This window comes from Peromyscus leucopus, chromosome X, assembly GCF_004664715.2.
Source record: "Peromyscus leucopus breed LL Stock chromosome X, UCI_PerLeu_2.1, whole genome shotgun sequence".
Lineage (NCBI taxonomy): Eukaryota > Metazoa > Chordata > Mammalia > Rodentia > Cricetidae > Peromyscus > Peromyscus leucopus.
Window position 1 is genome coordinate 95,352,517 of NC_051083.1, and position 17,195 is coordinate 95,369,711.

The following is a 17,195-nucleotide window of genomic DNA, read 5'->3' on the forward strand; positions in this document are numbered from 1 at the left end:
CAAAAGTCATTGATCTCTGGTTTATACACAAAAACACATTAAGGAAACAAAGCAAAATAACACAAATTAGGTAAGATTCCCTAGCCTTAGGCAGGGAACTGGAATCCTTGGTCCCTGGCTACAGGCCCAGATTTCTGCCCATAAGACCACTTGTCTTGAAAAGTTGCATCCATGCGTTGCCAAAGCAACAGATTGAAAAGTGGAAAAATTCAGTCAGTTGTTTGCTTTGTCTACACGAGTCCAAACAAGCGGGCTGACTTGGGTTTTTCTGTTTTGTTTTGTTTTCCCTGTTACCAAATTAGTCTCTTGTCTGAGTAATACATAGACACAGTTTAAACATGACTCTCTCCAAACATGCCCATTAATTTGCAGTCCATGTAATTATTTTATGCAAATCAATTAGTAGACTTACATAAGAGTGTACAATGTCTACCCCACACAATCAGATGGGTGTACCAAACAATTTAGGATCAAGACAGAACATTAGTCTGTGCAGCTCTCTCTCTCTCTCTCTCTCTCTCTCTCTCTCTCTCTCTCTCTCTCTCTCTCTCTGCTAGAAGCTAAATTCTGATTTTGTTTTTTTCCATAATTCAATAATGCAATGTGTTCACTGCAAGAGTCAGGGTGAGAAAAACAACCACTGAATGCTTTGTCAACTGGCCTAAAGAGACTTCTATAACATCACTGTAGCTTTAAGTACCAAGAACCCAGTCAATTGTTCTCCATGACTTCACTGGTTTGGAAACAAACAAACAATTAATGTGCTCCTAATTGTCTGCCAACAACTATGTCCCTTATCACGGTGGGAGCTGTTGCCCTGCAGAGGAAATTAAAAGAGCCCTGTAGTGACTTCTTGGATAGAGCACATGAATCTTTTGGCAAAGTAAAACATCACTTCCTAACTTATCTGTTTCTTATGTGTAGAAAAATGTCTTAAAGCAGGCACACCTGTAAAAATAATTGTGCTTCAAAATACAATCTAGTAGAAAGTAAATTGGATTCCCAGTCTGGGGTGGTGGTGCTGGTACAGATTTTGTCATTAATTAGCCAGGTGCAGGTGACCTTGGATAAATAATTTAACCTCTTCATGCCTCAGTGTCTCCTATTGAGTTGGATAATAGTCCTTACATTACCAGCTTTAGAGAGTTGTTTGGAAAATCAAATGGGATAATGTATGTGTAAGTGCTCTGAAAAGCATGAAGCACCAGGAAAGAAGCACGGCTCATTATTATTATTATCATCATTAGTATTACAAAGCTCGGGAGAGCTTCACAGAAAGGCAATGCAATCTGGTTCAGAGGAGCAGCGAGTTCAAAGAATCCTTTGTTTTTGGGTGGTTGGGTTCTTTGCATGTCTTTCTTTCTGGGGAAAAAAAAAACCTTAAACAATCAAAACACACAGAAAAGGAAGGAACAGAGAGTCACTCTCCTGCAAGTAATCATCTATTACAGAAATTCATCAGCCGCTCAGCTCTTCTGATTGCAGCCGTGGTGGGCAGAGAGAGGGAGGAAGGCAATGAAGAGGGGTGCCTTTTATGCTTTGTTAGCTGAGGAACCAAGGACCAAGAGACTCTGGGAAATGATGGGCCTTGTTCTCATCTCTGAGTTTTCTGTGACCACTTGAAGTACCAATTGTCTCAAACTCATTTACCTCTCCAATCATTTTCCTCTCTAATCATGTCCCTCTCCAATCATTTTCCCCTCCAGTCTTCTTTACCCTTCAGCTCACAGCTCCAAACAACCCCCACCGCCACCACCACCCACACACACACACACACACATCCTTGTGGGTCCTCTTTTTTTTCCCAGAGTACCAGTCCATTCAGTTTAAAAGACCAGCAAGAATTATAATTTGAGAATGTTGATTAGTAATATAAGCTGCTGACTGGGTGGAAAGAGCCTATGACTCCTAAAATCTCGAGGGTGGGGGTTATTGTCTGTCATTTGTTTTTTCCGAGTGTCTAAGGATATTAATTAAATATTAAATTATTTGGCAACATGTAAAGGATATTAAATTTCTGTTCTTAGCACTGACTGACATGTCCCAGCCACAGAAGTTAGAAGAAAAATGTTCTTTGACCAGATGTCTTTATCAAGTGTGTCTTAACAATTCATAACCTACCTGCTCTTTTGTGTGTGCTGATCAAGTTTTTAACTAGATGATGCTTTTTCACAGGGATGCCAACGTGTTAAATAGGAAGACTAACACCTGTTGTGATGGTTTGAATCTCATTTGTTCGTAAGTTAATTGAAATAGCAAAGCTGAAGGGCTCTTCAGCATCATCTAATTTAATTCTTTCACTGTACAAATGAGAAAATCCTGGCCAAGTGAGGTTAAGTGACTTGTCCAAGTTCATACACTCTACCTACTTTTTATTGGAACTTAGCAAAATAACTCCCAATGAGTCCATACCATATTATTGTTGAGACTACCCTTGCAAAGAGATGACAAGGTGGAGAGACCTACTTCATTTCTCACTGTCCCCAAATTACTCTCATATGGACACAGTCCAACTCTTAAAATACAAAGATCATAAGAAAGGATTTTCAGATTAAGTGACATTCAGACCAGTCTTGAAACAGGTCATCAAATTAGTGAACCACCTGTTAAAGGATTTGAGGGAGGAATACAGAGTTGATGATAACTATGACGTTGATGAATAGAGGGGGTAGTTTCTATCCAAGGAAGAAGAACAGTAGCAATCCGGATTGTTATACCCTCCCTGGTCAAGAGGTATAGATGTTGCTGGGCGGTGGTGACATAGGACTTTAATCCCAGCATTCGAGAGGCAGAGAGGCAGGTGAACCTCTGAGTTTGAGGCCAGCCTGCATTCTGGACAGCCAGAGCTTCACAGGGAAACCCTGTCTTGAGAAAAGAAAAAAAAAAAAAGGCGTAGATGTCCAGATGAAGATTCTGGGTTCACAACAATTAGCAGGAAAATATGGCGTATCTACAAAGGGCTTAAGTTTTTCCATTTATTGAGTGCCTACTAGGAGTCATGTATGTGGTAAGTGCTTTGCTTACTTTTGCTTATTCAACCTCTATTGTAATCTTGTTTTAAGATTGTATTTTTAATTATATGTATATTTGTGTGTAAATATGGGTACACACAGGAGTGCAGTGCCAGAGGAAGCCAGAAGAGGTCATCAACTTCCTTGAGCCTGGAGTGAGCTATCTGACATGGGTGCTAGGAGCCAAACTCAGCATTCAGTCTTATCCACTAAGCTACTCTCCAGCCCCTAAAATAGTTCCATGTATTCTCTGTGTGTGCATGGGGGGAGGGGTGTTGAGCACTCATGAGCCACAGCATGCATGTGTAGGGCAGAGGACAATTTGTAGAAGTCAATTCTCTTGTTTCACCATTGTGGGTCCCAGGATTCAAGCTCAGATCTTCAGACTTGGCAGCAATTGCCTTTATACACTGAGTGATTGAGCAGGACCTGCTACTCCAAACTTAGGAATTAGCACCACTCTTTGTAGAGCTTAGAATCTAGCCAGTCTGCCTGCAATACTCCAACTCCATTCCCTACCATATCATTTGGGGAAGGAGATGGTTCCTTTTCTAGCAGGAATGGGGCATAGATAAGCAGTAATAAAGAAGCTTAAACTCCTGGTTCTTTTATTTCACCATTATGTTGAGAGCCAGATCTACTCATAGGTAACATCACCACTGACACTACAACTGAGAACGTTATTCTCAGCATCCTGAAAACACTTCATTCTAAATGGGGCCAGTAAAGATGGTAAATCACCATGGAAAAGAAAATCAGTGGGTCATATAATGAGGCAATTGTACTGAAACATGACTTCCTGGAAATCAATATTAACAAGGCTATTGTGGACTTCTATTTTGTGTATATAAAAAAGAACAAAAAATGTACCTTACAAAGTAAGCAAATCCATTAACAGACAGCAAGGCTATAAGCAAAGCAAGGCAGACCATCATGGCTAAGGCGGGGTCGATACCGGCTGAGAGGGAAAGAAAAAAAGAGAACAGCATTGGAACAGAAAAGCAGTAAATACAGCCCACCACAGAGTGAGTCCTTGTGCTTCCTGGTGACTCTAAAATCAAGCCACATGTACCTAACCTAATTCCATTTTTCTACAGCACAGTCTGTCTTGTTGACTTTATGGACAAGAAAGCAATTTCACTGTTCTGAAGCAAAACCACTCACCACTCTGACAATAACAAATCACATGAATTAAGGCTGACCAGGGTGTTTTCTTTGGAGGAGAAAGTCTACAAATGGAAAACTTTGAGCGCATTAATTTAAGTTGGACAGCAATAAAATTCTTCAGAATAGGTATGGCATCTTACCTGTGAAGGGTAAGTATTATGCTGTCTAAAATAAAGAACCTTTTTAATCCATCTGAGTCCTCAGATTTGTCCTTTAAGGGTGAGGTACAGTCTGGTTTTGACAATTAGTGTCTACATAAGCATATATGTTGATCTCTATGAAATCTAAATATCTAAATAGATTACATATATTTCAGGGGGAAGTACATGATGATGTGAGTGAAGAAGCAGTTGGATGTGCCATGTTAAAGGAAAATCAGGGTCAAAGCTTATTTCAAGTAGATGCACTTGTTTTTGGAAAGGTATAGGCAGATACTTAAATCAGAATACTAGGGGTCCTTCTAAAGGTACCCTCTGGCTCTCAGAGACTTGATGAAGCTTCCCTCTTCCAAAAGCTAAAAGAGTCTTACTAGTCAATCAAACTGCTAAGGGACATCAGAATGACTAGCTGTGGTTCCTACCCTCAAGAAGCAGTATATTTTGCGGAGTGAGGAGACACAACCAATCCATGAGAACCAACTGAAAATTGATTTTGTGCTAAGCTGTAAGGTGGAAAATTTTAGTGTAATGGTAGTTTAGACAGGAGATGGTGTAAATAAGGTATTCTTGGGGTAGAATCTGACTGACAGCATTTGGATATACTATGGGATACCCAGGTGATCTTTTTAGTAGAGGAAAACAACGAGAGGCCCCAGGCAACTCAAGTGAGGGAAGCAGGAAGATACTCTCCTTTTATTAGAACAATGTCTTTGAGAAAGACTGAGCCTTCTTTCAGAACCCATGGTGGGTTAGCTTTCAAATTGTGAATGATTCTTTAAGGCTGGGGAGTGCCTTTTGTGGTTCTGATTATTTTTAAATGAAGGGGATGGAGTCCTAGACGTCTGTGCAATCTGCAATGCAAATGTGTGACTTTGAGTGTGTTTCAATATTAAAACAGACCGTGTCTTAAAGAAGTGCCCCCCCTATAACTCCCACTGAACTAAACTATCGACCAGTGCGTTTTCATTCCCTACCTCCTCGGCAGATCTTCCCTTCTGCAAACCAGCATTTTGCATCTGCACTAGCGGGCCTGCCACCAGGGAAGTGAATGGGGCTCCCTCTGAAGCGAAGCAGTTCCGTTTCCATGTCCACCGTGTAGGTGCTGCGCAGTTCCCATTCTTTCCAGTTGGTGTCCAGGATTACATACTCAGAAATTCCATTTCCATTCGAATCTGTCCTTATCAACTGGTTGAATCCATAGAACTGCATGCGTCTGGAATGCTGAACCAGGCCGGCAGCACTAGCCTGTCCATTTTCTTTCAGAGCATTATTCACGGCTTGTGCGATAAAGTAAATTGAGTTGTAGATGGTTCCAAACAGTGGTGAAACCTATTTTTAAAAATTACAATTATCTTGAGCCCTAGTCACCCTAGAGCAATTTCAGAATATATTCCAAGCTTCTCTTCATTATTATGTGCCACACGTCTGAATGGAGCAGAGCTATGAAGAGCCGGGGGGGGGGGGGGGGGCGGGAAATATTTCTAAGGACTTGCTTGGCTTCTCCCCTGAATTTTTCTGTTTTTCCCCCAAGGCCTCCACATCTTTAAACATATCAAATATGACAATTTTACGAGCAAACCAAGTCATACACAGTATACGTTTATGCTCCTCAGCTTAAAAAAAAAAAAAAAAAAAAAAAAAAAAAAAAAAAAGGTGATTTAGGGTTAAAAAGAGCACTAAACACAAGCCTGAGCTAGACAAGGGGAGTTCAAAGGAAATTTAGCAGGCTAGTTACTGGTGCAATGGTCATGGGGAAATGACTTCCTTGCACTACTAGAGTGGTAGGTATGTCCTCCTGTCTGTCCAAAATACCTAGTCTACTAGACACACTCCTCAGAGAGGTAGCTACTAGGATCCCGTTTTAAATGCATAGCCACACACTAGACAACATGCATCTAAATCAACAAATCCCACACCCTATGGGCTTGCAAAGTTGCAAAGTGTGCTTTGATGAGAAACCACTGTAAGACAGTAGGTATGCTACAGAAGATTGCATGACTCTGCCTGCTACCCAGTTGTTACAAAGGCAATGCTATTTGTATACTATGCCTGAGATACTGCTCATTAACCTTGGAATAACTCCTGTATCTTTTATCATAAAAGGTGAAGGAAAAGATCAAACAATCCCTGTACTCTGCAGCCTCCACAACCACGGACTTGTGGTTTCCTATAGCATTTCAAATAGATTACGGAGGTCATTTTAGCAAGCTTTGAAGAAAGCTGATACTGTTTTTGTATCCTAAGGTCTACAAAGCTAACCTCCTGTGACAAGCTTCATGTGAGAGAAAAAAGTACTTAAAATCAACCAAATATGCTTGTGTTGGAAATGCAATTCAATATACAGAGCAGTATAGTAGCTAACAGAATAGTTCCATGCTTTGTTTACATAGACTATGGTGGGACAACTATGACTACAAATTAGCATCACCCGAAGAATATCAACACCAAGCTTATAGCAACGAATTGAGATGCTAAATTTGGGAGCCAGAGGTCCGAATTATGAAAAGCATCCTAGAGGTTCTAATATATCTAAAATTAGTAAAAGCAATGGACTGTTCCTAAGGAAAGAATGTTTGGGTGCATCACACATTATTTCACTCAGTATCTTCAATAAAATGATAATACAGAATTATGGCTATCCTAACCTTTTATGTCATCTGATTAGGTATCTTCATAGGTAGAGAAGGGAGATTCAGAGATGCTAAATGATCTGACAAGTTCACTCATTCAATCAGAAAATCAGGGCTAGAATATAGGGCTCCTATATCTTGGGTTAGTATTCTTGATTGGGGGGGCATGGTGGCTACAGTCCCTTCTGCTTCTTAACTCTCCTAAAAATTCTTGACTTTTGGCATAGTCAAGTTCTTGTTTAGCGTTCTGTTCTCTTCATATTAGAGTGCCCCAAACTCAGATCTTTAGCTTCCTTTCTATCTATAATCTCTCCTTTGGTGACCACTTCTGCTATTATGAATTGAAATTGCATATCTATGCCATAACTCTCAGATTTAAGGTTACAGTTCAGACCTCTCTCCTATATTTCAGACTTAAATAGTCAACTGCTTACTTCAATAACTTTATTTGCATGTTAAATTTCAACATACCCCAAATTGATCTTCACCCCACACCCCTTGTACCATCTCTAATAAGTATCCCTCATTGTTTTCTGAATAGCTACTGTATTCTTCCAATTATTTAGACTACTGAGTCTCAGTCTCCTGAATTCTGTTTTCATGAACTCTCTTCACTACCCAACCCCAAGACACATCCTCCAGAAACAGATTAGAAACAGTTCAAAACAAGATGTCCACCTTTAGTGAACAAGAATACACAGAGATCCTTTAGGAAGTCTTCAGTAATCTCGTGTCTGGACTTTCTTGACAGTGGTAGCCTTTAGTATTCCTGCAAAAGCCCAAATACTTTCTGAGATATTGGTATGACACCAAGTGAAGGAAGGAAGGCAAAGTACAAAATCAATACTAGCAAAATAAAATAAAAACTAGTTTTTAAACACCCACAGGGCAGCAAGTCCCTGAAAGCAGAAAAGAATGCTAGTGTTCTGTTCTGAAAGGCATAGAGCCTTCTGGGAAAGAGACTGTATCTTTCTATCTTCTACCAAAATAAAACATTGAAACTCTTTTTTAAAATCTGCCTCTGAGTTGATACACTGCACTGTTTCCTGCTAGCTCGTCTATCCTGCCCTCTGTGTTCTTAGGCAGGCCGGTTAGAACTGACTGACTGACAGCAACTCTCTAAGATTACTGAGACTTGAAGCTTATTCTTGGGGAATCTCTTGCCTATGCTGCACAGACACACACACACACACACACACACACACACACACACACGAGAGAGAGAGAGAGAGAGAGAGAGAGAGAGAGAGAGAGAGAGAGAGAGAGAGAGAGAGAAACCTGATGTGGGTATCCTCATAGCCACAAAGTTATAATGGAGAAAGGGCTTGAAGTTAAGAGAAAAGCCTAGCAGCAGTATTCAATTACAAATGGGATCTGTCACCATGGTCCACTGTCCATGAGAAGCCTTGGGGCCTATTTCACCCATTCTACTCCTTAGCAATGGAAATTTTCCCTTCACATAAGCCCAAAGTCCAAAGCATGCTCTGCTAGTTTCAATCACAAAAGTTCTCTAGTTGTATTTGCAGCAAATGATGAGAATAAGATGCAAAAGATGAAACAAGGGAAAACTGGACATGCTCCACAGCCCTGTTCTGGCTTCTCACAAAACTGTAAAGAAGTGTGGTGGTTTGAAAGAGAATGTCCCCCATAGGCTCAAATGTTTAAATATTTGGTCCTGAGTTGGTGGAACTGTTTGGGAAGAATTAGGAGGTGTGGCCTTGTTGGAGTGGGTGTGACCTTGTTCAAGAAGATGGGTCAATGGGGTTGTGCTTTGAGATTTCAAAAGCCAACAGCAGGCTAAGTCTCTCTCTCTCTTTCTCTCTCTCTCTCTCTCTCTCTCTCTCTCTCTCTCTCTCTCTCTTCCTCTCTCTCTCTCCCTCTCTTCCTCTCTCTCTCTCCCTCTCTCTCTCCTCCCCTCTCCTCTCTCCTCCTTCTCTGGATCAGATGTAAGCTATCAGCTACTGATCCAGGACCATACCCACCTGCCAGTTGCCATGTTCCCCACTGTGATAGTCCCAACCTCACCCTCTTAAACTGCAAGCCCCATTAAACACTTTCTTCTATAAGTTGCCTTGGTCATGATGTTTTGTCACAGCAATAGAAAACTAAGACAAGAAGCAAGACAGAATTGGCAGGAATACCAGTCAGACAGATGACTTTGCTGACATCATAGTCCAGAATTGGAAGACCAATGATGATCTGTGCTGCTGTTTTTGTTTACTGTGTAGGTCTGAACCTAAATGAATTGTAAACAAGTGGCAATTGAAACATATCATTGGATTTTATTTCCTGACTTTAGATAACTCTATTCTAAGCCTTTTAGAACTTCTAAAGATGAGAAGAAGGCCACAGTAAGGAGCTCTGAATTTGTTCAGCAGTTTATGCTGTTATTAAGTTGATTATCATCATTTCAGATTTGTTGTGCTTGAGATGGCCTCAAACTTGCTTCCAAGGAACTTGGTCCTCAGAAGTGTACATTAAAACCTACTTCCTCAAAAAGTCATTACTTTAATGACAAAATGGCAACATCAGTTTTGAACAGGAAGCTAGACACATGTAGAGATTTTAAATTTTTAAGTTAATTTAATTTCTGTTGTTAAAAAATGACACTTAGGCCAGGCAGTGGTGGTGTACACCTTTAATCCCAACACTAGGGAGGCAGAGGAAGGCAGATTTCTGAGTTCCAGGCCAGCCTCATCTACAGAGTGAGTTCCAGGACAGTAAGGGCTACACAGAGAAGCCCCGTCTCTCAAAACAAACAAACAAAAAATGGTACTTACAGTAATTCATGATCACAACCCTTGGACTTAGCCAAAAGCTGGATTAAAAAACATTTGTTTGGTATGATGCTCATGAACACAATACTCTTATTTTACAGAGAGTAAGGTAGACAGACAACTCACTTCAAAGTTTTGGAAATCTTTCTTTATACCCTGTCTGCTGGGCTTCTTTCTGGGATGCTCCAAGCCTAACTAGCTCCCCTTCAGCTTAGCATCCCCCTGCCAAGCACACATATTTGGGACAATGGAAGACAATAGGTATATGGATCATCCTAGGAAATCTGGAAGATTCTCTTTGCTTAAGGCCACACGTGGGGAAAATATCCAAAATGTGTGTTCCAGCAATACATGACTGTAGCCAACAGAATTTCATTTAAAACAAACATCAGAGTACAATAAAAAAAAGGGGAGAATTTAGGCACCAAAACCTAATTTCAGAAGTCTATTTTGTGCCCAAGTATAGAGGTACATAGTAATAATCCTTGCTCAATCATCCTGAGACCAAATTAGGAAGTTTGTTAGTGATCTCCCACCCCTAAATCTCTCTATTCTGATTTACTGTTCTCTTCTCACAGATCCTTGTAAAGTCTCACTACCTCCTACATCCAAGTAAAACAATCCAATAAACATGTTCAGATCAAAATATTTGCCACTTGGTTCTGTTACTTCCTTTAGTGAAGAATGAGCACTAGCTATTAGCTGAATGTAAAAAACTACAGTGAGGCTGATGTGTGCTTCCATGGTCAGGTTTAGCAATCTTTGGTGGATCTCAAGACTGTCACTTGTCTTGACCTTGAGAAAACTGCTTCGAGCTTTAATATCCTTACACATAAAATAAAGATGCTAGTGTGTACTTTGTGAATTAGCTTGAGGATGCAATGGGATCATTTATGTAAACTCCTTAGTACAGAGTAAACACTAAATACACAATGCCTGCTATTGTTTGTATTTAGGAAGAGGAGTTCCTGTCCCTGGTAACATCATCCTGTAAATGTGGTGGTTATGCCCTTATTCCAGTCTTGAATCTATGACCAGTTGTAGTCTAAATGTCCCCAAATTTTAAAACCATTCCTTCTTACTGGGACAAAGATCTATTTATATTTTGTTTTCCATTATATCCCTTGATGAGTTCCTGAGTTGTAGTAATAACTACTTTATTAATAATAATGGCTAACATTTATTGAGGGGTTATTAGGTGCCAGGCAAATCCATTAGTGTCTTGACTCATTTGAATCACACAATTCTGTGAAGGGGTACCATTACTATGTGCAATTTAAAATGACGAGAAGCTACAGAGTTTAAGTATATTCAAGGTAGCCTCTTTGAAGCTTTTAACCAATGTTCTATGTCTGAGCTCAATAAATATTTGTTGAATTAATTACAGAGCTGTAGTAAACAATGCAAATGAATATTATATGTACCCTTTTGTAAATTCTTTTGTCCTTCATGTTTTGTCCATAGCTTCCTGGTATAGGGAGAAGAAAGAACAGACCATTAGTGTTTCATAATTAGCAATATCAAAGTCCTCTGCAAACCTGAGCCAGAGACCATGAAGAAAGGAGGTGGCTGTAGGAGTGGTAACTGATTTTGCAGAGTGGAGGCCAATCAAACTAATGTATCTTCAGAGGAAAGTATTGATAAGCAGCAAGCAACTAGGCTTTCTTAGGATACTGGAAAGGGTTAGTAGTTAGAGGAGCTCAGCACTGTGCTAGTGGGGGTGAGGGTGAGCATTTAGGAGAGAAAAGTCTTTGGATATCTGAGGGAGGGATACTTAGACATCTCCCTGTCCTGACATCCACTGAGAAGAGAAAAGACCTCTAAAAAAAAAAAAAAAAAAAAAACAGAAATGCATTATGTTCATTCACAGCAACTACAGAAACAAAACAATAGAAACCAAGAAACCGGGAATTGAGATGGGGCACCAAAATCAGTGATGAAGTTCAAGTCTTCATGAAGCTGAAAATGAGAATCTCAGACTTTTTCACACCAATTTGTGCCCCGATTCCGGCAGTCAAGGTTAAGAAGTCTCTACTCTGAAGACAGTCATCGACTCAAGGGTCAAAACTGCACAGATATCAACTAAAACCAACAAACCAAACAAACAAAGTAAAATGAGACAACAGGTGACTAGCCAACTGCTCTCTGCAGAAGCCCACTAGGTAACACACCTACCTTCAAATCTGCTGTTTCGAGCTCCATTCTTAACTATAAGCAGATGTTCAGATTGCCAGATATTCAAGCAAAACTTCTAACAGTAAATACAATGATTGAAACAAAGAAACATGAAAAATGAGGAACTAAGGGGAAAAAAAACAGAAGTGGACATCAAAGAAACTATGATATTTCCAAAGAAATAAGAGCTCTCCTTTTCCTTGAGTTCCATATTCACAAATTCAACCAAATGCAGATCTCAACAATACAACACACATATTTGCATGCATATAAATATATATTCATATATTTCCTTGTATATATACTTGAGAAGAACATGTATATACTTGAAACTTTTTCTGTTATTCCCCATATAGTATAAGACATAAGTAGCACTTACATTGTATTAGAAATCACAAATCATCTAAAGTTGATTCAGAGCATGTGGGAGAAAGAGCATAGGCTATCTACAAATGCTATAGCACTTTATATAAAGGGCTTGAGAATGCATGGACTTCGATATGTGGGGGAGATTCTGAAACCAATGTTGCATAAATACTGAAGGACAAATGTAGTCTGTCTGTAGTGATATATTGTGTACCCTAATAAGATTTGCCTGAAGATCACAGAACAGAACAATCCACTAAATTAAAAATAGATGCCAGGAAGTGGTCGCACACACCTTTAATCCTATCACTCAGGAGGCAGAGATCCATTTGGATCTCTGTGAGTTCAAAGCCACCCTGGATTACATGAAATTGATTCAATCTGGGAGAGAAAACAGAGAAACAGAGGCAGGCAATGGTGTCACACACTTTTAATCCCAGTACTTGGGAATCACATGCCTTTAATCCCATTACTAGGAAGGAAGTAATATGGCTGGGTGGAGGAAGGTATATAAGGTGTGAGGAGACAGGAACTAAGCCTTTTTCAGCTGGAGACCTTTTGTCTGAGGACTCAGAGACATTCAATCAGAGGATTCATGGAGTTGGTGAGGTGACATGTGGCTTGTTCCTTTGTCTCTCTGATCTCTCAGCATTTACCCCAATATCTGGCTCCAGGATTTTTATTAAAAGGCCATTTTAGCAATTTGTGTTACATTTGTCCTTGATGAAAAAGGACACCAATAAAATAGAATGGACTCTTAGAAATTAAAAATGCTGTAAGTAAGCATTTTGTAAAAAGAATCGGTAAAAGACTAAGAGCACAAAGTTCAGGAATTCAATAAGGTAAACTAAATCAAAGATATGGAACATATAAGAGAGTAATAAAACTATTAAAAGATCAGTCCAGCATAGAGAGCAAGCAGAGGAAATGTTTACACAAAAGATACTTGCACCTCCATGTTTATTTCAGCACTATTCAGAGTAGGCAGAAGAAGAAGGCAACCCAGATGCATCGTCTCAGCAGATGAATGGATGAAGAAAAGAAAGTGTAAGGAACACTCACCTGTTAAAGGTAAAATGTTGTCATTTGCAGCAATATGAACTAGAAAACCTTATTCTTGGCAAAAAAAAAAGAAGCAGAAATACAAATACCATATGTCCTCATTTATTTAAGGAAAATAATAAATCAACTTGTAAGAGTACAGAACAGTACAGGGATCTCTAAAGAAAAGAAAAGATGAAAGCGAGAGGGGACAAATAAATGAAGAGGGAACTGGGAAGAGGGGAAAAGTGTGGATGGACATCATGGATGCATGATGGATGTGTATATGGAAATACTAGCTTGAATTCTATTTATTTTCCAAATATGCATTAATAATTATAATAAAAGTAGAACTAAAACTAATCATTTAAGTGTTACTTATTTATTGCTGTTTTGTGATTTAATTTATTAGTTTGTTTCAGACAGGGTCTCATGTATCTCATGCTGATCTCAAATTCTCTGTGTAACCAAGAATAACTTTAAACTTCTGATCCTCCTGCCTCTACCTCCTTAAGTGCTGGGATTATTGGAATGCAGGACTGGGGGTTAAACCCAGGGCTTCTTGCACACTAGATAAGGATTCTACCAACTGAGCTACATCCCCAGGTTCTCATCACTTATTTAGATAAAAGATTTCAATACTTTTAATATAAAAGAAGCTCAATCTAGAAAATCTTCCCTATCTAATTGTCTTCCTAGAGCTAATTAAAACAAAATTATTGAAAATAATATCAAGTAAATAATATAAGGAAATCTCCCAGGAAGAATGGGCTTCTAGATCAAAAAGGTCTACCAAAGGAAAAGTATAAGATGTGTTAAAGACTCATACACCATCATATTCCATAGCATTAGAAATAAAGATAAGTAAAGCTGAAGATTCAGCTCAGTGGTAAAGTTCTAGTGTGAGTCCCTAAATTCAATCCCCAGTAACTCCCCATTCCCATGAAAAGAAAGTAAACTTCAAAGGACTGAGGGAAATGATGTTTTCACCAAGACTGATACAGTAAAGATAGACTAAAGAGTTTCCCAACATGCAAAATGTTAAGTATTTACCACACATGCCCTTTTCAGAGGCTAGTAGATGTGCTCAACAAAATAAATGAGAGAACAAATCAAGAAAAACAGGAGTCATTCGAGTTACGAACTGCAGTGAATCCAGTCCAGAAGAGAGGAAAAAGGAATTTGTAAGGTGAAAATGGAGAATTCAGACAAATAGTTGTGTGGCACTCTTAAAAACCATAAGCTTAGATGGGACTAGAAGGCAAGGAGCCTCAAGGAAAACAAAGTTGATAAGGGATTTTACGGGTTTTATCATGTATAAAATTGTTTTGAGAGGATTTTACAGTCTTAGCAGGAAGCGTAGAATGACTTAGAGATGCAAATGAAAGGAAGTTTATTTTGTGTATAAGGTAAACTTACTGGTATTGTTGGAACACATGTCCTAAAGAAACTTGTGATTTCTGCAATATCATAACTGAATGATACTGAGATGGATACTTTATTTAAAATACTGCTGGATGTAGTAGCCACTAACAGAAATAAGAGGATCAGGAGTCCACAGCCATCTGTCTTGGCTACATAATAAATTTAAGGTATGTTGGGATTCATGAGACCCTGTAAGAGAGAGAGAGACAGAGACAGAGAGAGAAACATACTTATATTTAACTAAAAGGAGTTAAATGTGACATTATCATATTGAGGATTGGAATCAGGATAAGAAAGTGAAAAAAAAAAAAAAAAACAGGCGGTGGTGGTGCACGCCTTTAATCCCAGCACTCAGGAGCCAGAGCCAGGTGGATCTCTGTGAGTTCGAGGCCAGCCTGGTCTACAGAGTGAGTTCCAGGACAGGCACCAAAACTACCCAGAGAAACCCTGTCTCAAAAAAACAAAAAATATGGGGGTGGGAGATGGCTCAACAGTTAAGAGAGCATACTGCTATTTCAAACAACCGTGTCAGGTAGCCAGTAACTCCAGCCCATGGGGTCCAACTCCCTATTCTGAACTGTGTGGACTCCTGTACTCACATGTACATACTCATATACTCTCATACACACACACACACACACACACACACACACACACACACACACACACACACACAGAGGTATGATCTTTATAATAATATAGATGCCTACAAGAAAAAAGCCCCTAAACCACATGACAGTAAATACTTCTGATGAAGGGGAAGACGGAAACTTCAGAACAGCCTTTTTGTTTCTATAAACATTTCAGCACTTCCTGACTTTGAAATTGACATGTATCCATCTCTTTGATAGTGTATTTGCTTGGCTTTAGTCTTTATATTTTATCTTTTAAATGAGGCAAGAAATAAATTGTGTTTGAAACCTTTGCTATAGGTAATGAAGCTTATGTAGAGAAATTTCAAGTTCATTGAAAGCTATTAGGCAAAATAATATATCCACATTTTAAAGACATTTATTTGGCTTATGTGTATGTGTGTAATCTGCATGGGTAAATGTGTGTCACATGCATGTAGGAGCCCACAGAGGCCAAAAAGGGCGTCATATTCCATGGAACTGGAATTATAGAAGGCTATAAGCCATCATGTGGCTTCTGGGAACCAAACCCAGGTCCTCTGCAAGAGCAGCAATGCTCTTATCTACTAAGTCATCTCTCCTGCCTCTACATCCCTACTTTTTAATCAATTATATTATTTTAAGTATGAGTTATATCTAATACACTTGCTAATCCAGAACCCATTTGTTCACTCATTTATTTTTTCCCTGTGTTCATGTAAGCCTCATGTAGACAGGAGTAAGTAATATGCAGGTAAATGTTTAACAATGAATCTATAGCTACAATAAAAGCTTCCTTTGTAGTGTTTTCAAGTTCTGTTCCTGTACATGTTCTTTCCATGCCTGATTTCAAGCTACCAAAATGATTGCACCTATTTGCACCTATTTGGCTTTGGTGAACTGGTTCCAACATAGCACTGAGAGAAACTGTTCCTGTCTTTTCCCCTGTTTTCTCTCTCTGAACTTAATCGCAGTGCTTAGTGCATGGTGACTGTTCAATAAACAGCAGTTCACCTGTTGATTGAAAAAGAACAAACAACGTAAGCCCAGATATAGACCAATGTTGAATGAATGCAATCTGTCTGAGAAAACCATTTAAAATTCTCAAAGCCAAATAATGTCGACCACTGAAAATATTGAAAGACCCTCTGCTAATAATCAGAAAACTTTGAGAGAATGAGAAGCTGTATAAAGTCATTGCTCTTTGTGACTAAAAAGGTTCCATTGTGTATCTATACTACAACTTCTTTTTTTTGTTTGTTTGTTTTTTGTTTTTTGTTTTTCGAGACAGGGTTTCTCTGTGTAGCTTTGCGCCTGTCCTGGAACTCACTTGGTAGTCCAGGCTGGCCTCGAACTCACAGGGATCCGCCTGCCTCTGCCTCCCAAGTGCTGGGATTAAAGGCGTGCACCACCACCGCCCGGCCACTACGACTTCTTTATGCATTCATCTGTTGATGGACACCTGAGCTATGAAATCATGTTTAGAGATTTTGTGAGAGCAGAAGGGCAACTGTCTACGGGGGACAAAGGGAATGAATGAGAGAGGGAAGGATGGGAGAGAACAAGATGAGGGATCTGCTCAAAGCTATTCTATACCTGAATGGAAAGAACCTTCTGGAGCCTGATCAGACAAATGTACTTCTTTGGTTTTTTGGGATAGGGTTTCTCTGTGTAGCTTTGGAGCCTGTCCTGGAACTCACTCTGTAGACCAGACAAACATTTTAAATTGAATTTTAAAAATGTAAAAGCTTTTAAAAATTAGCCAGGCCGTGGTAGTGCATGCCTTTAATCCCAGCACTCGAGAGGCAGAGGCAGGTGGATCTCTGTGAGTTCG

General features: G+C 39.4%; 1 protein-coding gene across 1 annotated transcript in view; it reads right to left on the reverse strand.

Annotated features, from left to right (window-relative positions):
* Window positions 1-17,195, reverse strand: part of Gucy2f (guanylate cyclase 2F, retinal) — an 85,288-nt gene that overhangs the window by 53,340 nt on the left and 14,753 nt on the right. The window contains exons 3-4 of the mRNA XM_028876901.2: window positions 5,311-5,665; window positions 3,882-3,969 (exon numbers count right to left, since the gene is read on the reverse strand). Coding sequence (XP_028732734.1) covers window positions 3,882-3,969; window positions 5,311-5,665 — 443 coding nt within the window. The remainder of the gene's footprint in view (window positions 1-3,881; window positions 3,970-5,310; window positions 5,666-17,195) is intronic.